Source organism: Eurytemora carolleeae, unplaced genomic scaffold, assembly GCF_000591075.1.
Source record: "Eurytemora carolleeae unplaced genomic scaffold, Eaff_2.0 scaffold332, whole genome shotgun sequence".
Taxonomy (NCBI): domain Eukaryota; kingdom Metazoa; phylum Arthropoda; class Copepoda; order Calanoida; family Temoridae; genus Eurytemora; species Eurytemora carolleeae.
Window position 1 is genome coordinate 66,822 of NW_019396318.1, and position 6,691 is coordinate 73,512.

At 31.8% G+C, this 6,691-nt stretch overlaps 1 protein-coding gene across 1 annotated transcript in view; it reads right to left on the bottom strand.

Annotated features, from left to right (window-relative positions):
* Positions 1 to 1,575: 1,575 nt before the first annotated feature.
* Positions 1,576 to 6,691, bottom strand: part of LOC111700847 (uridine-cytidine kinase-like 1) — a gene marked incomplete in the record, with an annotated part of 14,297 nt that continues 9,181 nt past the window's right edge. Inside the window, 6 exon segments of the mRNA XM_023471902.1 lie at positions 1,576 to 1,797; positions 2,393 to 2,507; positions 2,834 to 2,957; positions 3,820 to 3,910; positions 4,853 to 4,965; positions 6,054 to 6,126. Coding sequence (XP_023327670.1) covers positions 1,599 to 1,797; positions 2,393 to 2,507; positions 2,834 to 2,957; positions 3,820 to 3,910; positions 4,853 to 4,965; positions 6,054 to 6,126 — 715 coding nt within the window.

A 6,691-nucleotide genomic window follows, 5' to 3' on the forward strand; every position in this document is an offset into this window, starting at 1 on the left:
ATTTTTTTACAGTTTAACCCAGAACTTCGGAGATATCAAAAGAATTTTCAAAATGTCATTTTCTTAAATTACTGATAATGGAATAATATAGATATTTAGTTTTTAATCGAATAATTATATGGAGCTCTTTAAAACTGTTTCCACATTTTCATGGCTGTTTATTTATTTTGACAATTATTGAGCTTTAGGTATAGAAGTATAAAACCAACTGAAAAATTGTCAAGACAACATTTAAATGATTCTTTCGATATCTCCGAAGTTCTGGCTTAAAATGTACTATAAAACAAATCAAATAAATTTTCAAAATTAATAAAATCCCTGCTCAGATATCGACAGTTTTTGAACAGAATTTGATAACAAGAAATAGAAGAAATGAAAACAGACTTGGATTGGAACTCCAGCCATTATATTGTCAAACAAGTTGTTATTTTGAGATTAGATCAAGACATATTTTGAGCAAATTAAAAACATATCAAGAAATATTGCATATCAAATCAAAACATATCAAACCTACTGAGCATATAAAACAAAACTTAGCAAAACTGAACTACTGAGCATAGAAAGGCCATTTTAGAATTGAGTATCGGGTGAGGTGAAAAACTAATTCTTCTAATAACTTTTATTATAAAATTTTTGAATGTTCAATATGATTCGAGTTGATAGGTTTTGATATGATATGTTTGTTGATGTGTTTTCCCATTTTTCATCAAGATCTGCTTAAAAAAAGTATTTGAATTTTCCAATATCAACCTTGAAATAATGTCAAATAAAATTTCATTCAATGTGTGAAGACCTCGGTAATATTTTTCATAATTGTATTTGGTCTTTGATCGGACACAATTCTCGAAGAATGAATTTTTAATTTTGTCAAGTTTCATCCCTTTCTTCCAAAAATGTTCTCAAGAATTCAAATATGTTGTTTTTCCGACCTGATATAAAATCTCTTTTGCCCCGACTGTTCCTGAAAATGAATGAATATTCAAGGAACATGGAACATCAACATCAACGGAGCCTCCAATCATCTTTATCTGAAATCAATCCCAAACTTCAGAAACACACAAAAAAATTTATTTTACATTTTCTATTTTTTACAACATTTTGAGAAAAAAATATATTTACATGGTATACAAGGTATAAGTTTAACAAAAGTATAAAAGATGAACACATTTACGGTACATGAACAATTAACATTAATATGAGACTCGTTAGTTTTTTCCCCTTATTTTTCATGGAAAATTTTCTGATTATTTTGCATTGAGTATTTGCATTTTCCTAATCAAAATAATTCATTTTTAAGTCTTTCTGTTAACTCCATACTGGAATTTCTAAATGTTTTAAATTTTAGGAATTTAAAAATTCATTTACACAGTAAAAAAATAAAAATTCTTTTTAAATTGGCAAATGTTTAGATCTATTAAAAGTAAAAAAAAAATAATTTCCAACGTACATATTTGCACTGAATTGGTTTCCTGATCTTCCGAGTCTAGACGTTTTATCTCTGAGCATAGTCTAGAAAAATAGTACAAACTTTTTAAAAAATGACAACGGACGGACATAAATCCATGCCAAGAGATGTTTAGGTTTAAAATTTTATTTTATTATACATCTGCAGAACGGCAAGCATCACATAGCTCCGGGATATTCGACTCCGCCTCACAGCTACTCGCCTCCGACATCAGAATCTTAGACTCCGAGCCGGAGATTTTAGTCTCAGAGTCGGCGATTTTTGTCTGGGACCCAGATTTGCTCTTGTCGTTCCGAAATCTATGAATCGTCTTTGGCTCGGTTCCAAAATATCTAAATAAATAAAAAAAATTAACAAAACGTGAATATTTCTTTTTTTTATTTTGTATAATGGGTTGAAGCTTATTTTGCAGTAAAAACAATCGTGGAATTCTCGCAGTCATCTTTTTCTTTCTGAACAGTGAACATGTGTAGATAAATAGCAGTTGAAGTTTAAATTGCAAATTACAAATTCCATTAAGCTGAATGAAGAACAAAAACGAAATTAATTTCAGTTTTCAGGTTCTCATTGGATGAGATGCGTAAATGCGTAAGGCTGAAAATAAAGATAATACTGTAAAAGATGCATCTAAAATCTTCTAATAAACACCCATCTTCTCACACAAAAATGATAAAATACTTTCTAAAATTATTTTTATTCCAGACTGGGAACCCAGTTTTGCACGGAAAATCTTAACTTTCATTTAAATCAAAACTGAAGACAATTTTAAGAAATCTAAAACATGCCTGTGGTTCTTAAGACCAAATAAAAACAGAGACAGACAGATCTTATTACTTTGTATAGATATAAATAAATAAATAAACATCAACCTTCATAAAGTTGTAAATACGCGGAAACAAAAACATTTAATGATAAAATATTTCTGACCTATCACCAAAGTTTCCTATCCCTGGTAGAACATGAAACCTCTCATTAATCTCTGGATCTATAGCACTAGTCACTATCTTCACGTTAGGGAATGCGTAGGCTATTGTGTGAACTCCTGAAAAATATACAGATATTTAATTATTTTTTTTTATAAAATGTAATTTTAGAGGAAAAAACTATTTATAAATAAACAGTTGTGCGACCAAAGTGATCAAAATGATAATTTATTTTAAATGTGAGCTGGGGATAATGATTTCTAATGCGTTGGAATAGAATAAACGATGGAATTTTGCCATTAAAACATCCAAAAATAATTAAATAAGGATCTAGTGCTTGATGCCTTAATTCTAGTATTAGCACAAGGTACGCCGGAATCAATTTAATCCTTAGGACTGCACAAGATCCCAGAATTCAAAAGTTTTAATCTGTGTTGACTCTAACCTGATTCTGCCATAAGTAGAGAAACAAGATTAATATTCTCCTCTGGAACCTCGTGATCAAGTAGTACACGGATAGCCATCATAGCTGCAGCTCCAGTAGCAACAGTAGCATCCATCAGAATTACCTTAATAAATATTCTTAAAAAAAACACTAACTAATGAAAAGAAATAAATAATAAAAAGAATTAACCAAAAATGCCCATATAAGACCAGAAATGATCTGACAATACCTAAAATTACCTAAAAAGACTAAATATGACTAAAAATGACAAAAATGACCTAAAATGACCCGACGTAAAAAAAAATGGCGTTAAAAATCATGAAATGAAATTGCATAAAAACCATGAATTATTACGTGATTAATGACATGATTTATGCATGACCCAACAGCAATTATACTTTTGAAGAAGATTGGAATTATAAATATAATTAAAAAAACTACTCTCAGATTATCTAAGGTATTTGGGGAATTTCACAGATTCCACTTTTTTCAAAAAATTTCCAATTTCCAAAAAAGACTGGATAACTGGGAAATTCCCCAAATGTCTGGGTATTTGGGAAATTTCCCTAATAGCTAGGCATTTGAGAAATTTCCTATAATTGAAAAATAAACCACCCTCTGATTCCTTAAGGAATTTTGGGAATTCCCCAGATTCCCAAAATACCCAGCTATTTTGACCATTTTCTCAATTGCTGTCACTCCCTCAATTTATCATATGCATTACGACATGAATTACGACATAAATTATGACATGAATTATGCCATGAAATGACATGAATTATGCCATGAAATGACATGAAATATCATGTAAATACATATGAAATGAAATCAGATGAAATCAGATGATCACACATCACATCAAAGCGAATGTGTAAAACCCAAACTAAAAAGTCGAATGTAAAAAAACTACCACTAAAATTAAAATATTCAAAATCTAACAAAATTAAATTCAAAACAATCCCAATCAAATGAATTTATGAATAAACCTGATAATCCTTGATATCTTTAGGAAGACGAAGGTAGTAAAGTTCTGGTTCTCCAGAGTCCCAGTTAGTCTGGATCAAGATCTTACCAATCCTAATTATATCAAAATCAAAATCAAAATCAAAATCAAAATCAAAATCAAAATCAAAATCAAAATCAAAATCAAATCATCAAATCAAAAATCAAAAATCAAAATCAAAATCATCAAATCAAAGATCAAAAATCAAAATCAAATCAAATCAGATGAATTTACTAAATTAAGATTGAAGAGAGTTATTATAGTTTGTAGATGTTTACATTTCTTGATACCAGGATAAGCTAATCAATTAAACATTAAACAAATCAAAAATCAAATCAATTAATTTACCAAATATACACTAACCCAAGGAGATATTGAATAGAAGGCGGGGGCGATAGGGTTTCCGTACACTTTGCTGAGACGTTTTTGGACTAGTTCTTCAGCAGTCCAAAAACGTCACAGCGAAGTGTACGGGAACCCTATCGCCCCCTCCTTCTATTCAATATCTCCTTGCATTAACCTAATATCCAAAATATCCTTGTACCCAAGACCTAAACTAATATTCTAGCAGACCTCTGAGTGTACCCAAGACCTAAACAAACCTAATATCCTTGCAGACCTCTGAGTATATCCAAAACCTAAACTAACCTAATATCCTTGAAGACCTATGAGTGTATCCAAGACCTAAACTATCCTGATATCCTTGCAGACCTATGAGTGTATCCAAGACCTAAACTAACCTGATATCATTGCAGACCTATGAGTGTATCGAAGACCTAAACTAACCTAATATCCTTGCAGACATATGAGTGTATCAAAGACCTGAACTAACCTAATATCCTTGCAGACCTATGAGTGTATCGAAGACCTAAACTAACCTGATATCCTTGCAGACCTATGAGTGTATCGAAGGCCTGAACTAACCTAATATCCTTGCAGACCTAGGAGTGTATCGAAGAACTAAACTAACCTGATATCCTTGCAGACCTATGAGTGTATCGAAGACCTAAACTAACCTGATATCCTTGCAGACCTCTGATAGCGCTTGTTCCATGGTTTCTCCTGCTCTGAGTATAGAAACTCCGCAGATCTTCTTCACAGCACAACGACGACCTTCATACTTCATTCCCTAAAGTAAAATTAATTTTATTTATGATCGTCTCTGAATGCTACGGGATGATGGTTTCCTGTTTGTTAAAAAAAAATTTTTAATCTTTTTATTGATTTCTTTCTTTAACATTAATGTCATAGCTTTGGCGAAAATTTTCTTTAAATGCTAAAAAAAATCTACTTAATTGGCATTAATTGTACTGTACTTGAGGTGCATCAAATGTACATAAAGTAGACTGTACTTCGGAAATGGAACCGAGCGCATTTTTTCGTTATTAGGCATAATTTTGAAGTTCAAAACGGCATTTTAAAGAAAAATGTTTCATCGTCGACCCCTTTTTCTGGAAGTTGTACTTTCTAGGAGCTCTTTATAACACAATGCAACGACATTTTCTAAAAAGCATGAACACACTCTTTAAAGAGACACCTATAAATAAACTGTACAGTTACTGAGGTGTTTTAACTATATATAACCGGACCTGTAACTGAGCTGTACATAAACTGTACATGAGGTTGATCGACTGTACATAAAATGTACAGTTACTGAGATATATTAACTGTACATAAACTGTACATAACCTGACCTGTAATTAAGGTTTATCAACTCATAAACTGTACATTTACTGAGGTACATAAACTGTAGAAAAAATTACAGTTATTGAGGTGTATGAACTATACATAACCTGAACTGTGACTAAGGTTTATTAACTGAGCATAACTGTATCTGAGGCATCAACAATACTGTACTGAAGTATATCAACAATACTGTACCCGAGGTATTTCAACCGTACATAAACTGTACTGGAGTGTATGAACATTACTGTACCCAAGGTATTTCAACTATACATATACTGTACTGAAGTATATCAACAATACTGTACCCGAGGTATTTCAACCGTACATAAACTGTACTGAAGTGTCTCAAAAATACTGTACCCGAGGTATTTCAACTGTACATAAACTGTACTGAAGTATATCAACTTATGCAGGCAAAAATTTTCTTTGAATGCTAAAAAAAACTTTATGCTACTTTGTTGGCCTTTGATTGTATTTACTGTACATAAACTGTACTGTACTTGAGATTTAGCAACTGTACATAAACTGTACCTGAGGAGTATCAACTGTACAACTCTCAAACTTTTGTAAGGCGAGACTGTACTCAATTACCAATCTGATCAATCTTAACAAAAAATATGATTATAAAGCTACGATCAGTTTCAATGAAGCTCTGTGCAGTGTAAACTGTACAGTGTAGTGTACGATTGCTGTCTTTCAGGGACCGAATTTAATGAATTGGAGAGCCTGTTCAAATCCTAGATCTTTTAATTTGAATCAGGAGTTCAGAAATAAAACCAGCGGTTGGCAGTTTGGCGACCTTATAGCTCAAATTCGTTAAGATCTGATTATTTCAGTAAAATTCGATGAGTTCCTTCTTATTTCAGCTGGAAATTTCCAAATTAGACATTTGCCGCATTCATTACATTTTATTTGACTTAAGAAAAGCATTTGATGATAAATTTCTATGAAATACAGATTTTGTAGACATGTAACTCCGAATAATTGAAGAAAAAAAACCAAGATTAAAAATTAATTTGAAAATCTGCAGCTGTGATTGTGAAGGGACTTTTAGGATTTGACCTCAAACTCAACAGATCTTCACGGATCTGAATTTCTTGATAGTTTCCATGGTTCAGGTTCAATTTAAGGGATCAAAAAGGAAATGAAGCATCAACCCCCCCCCCCCC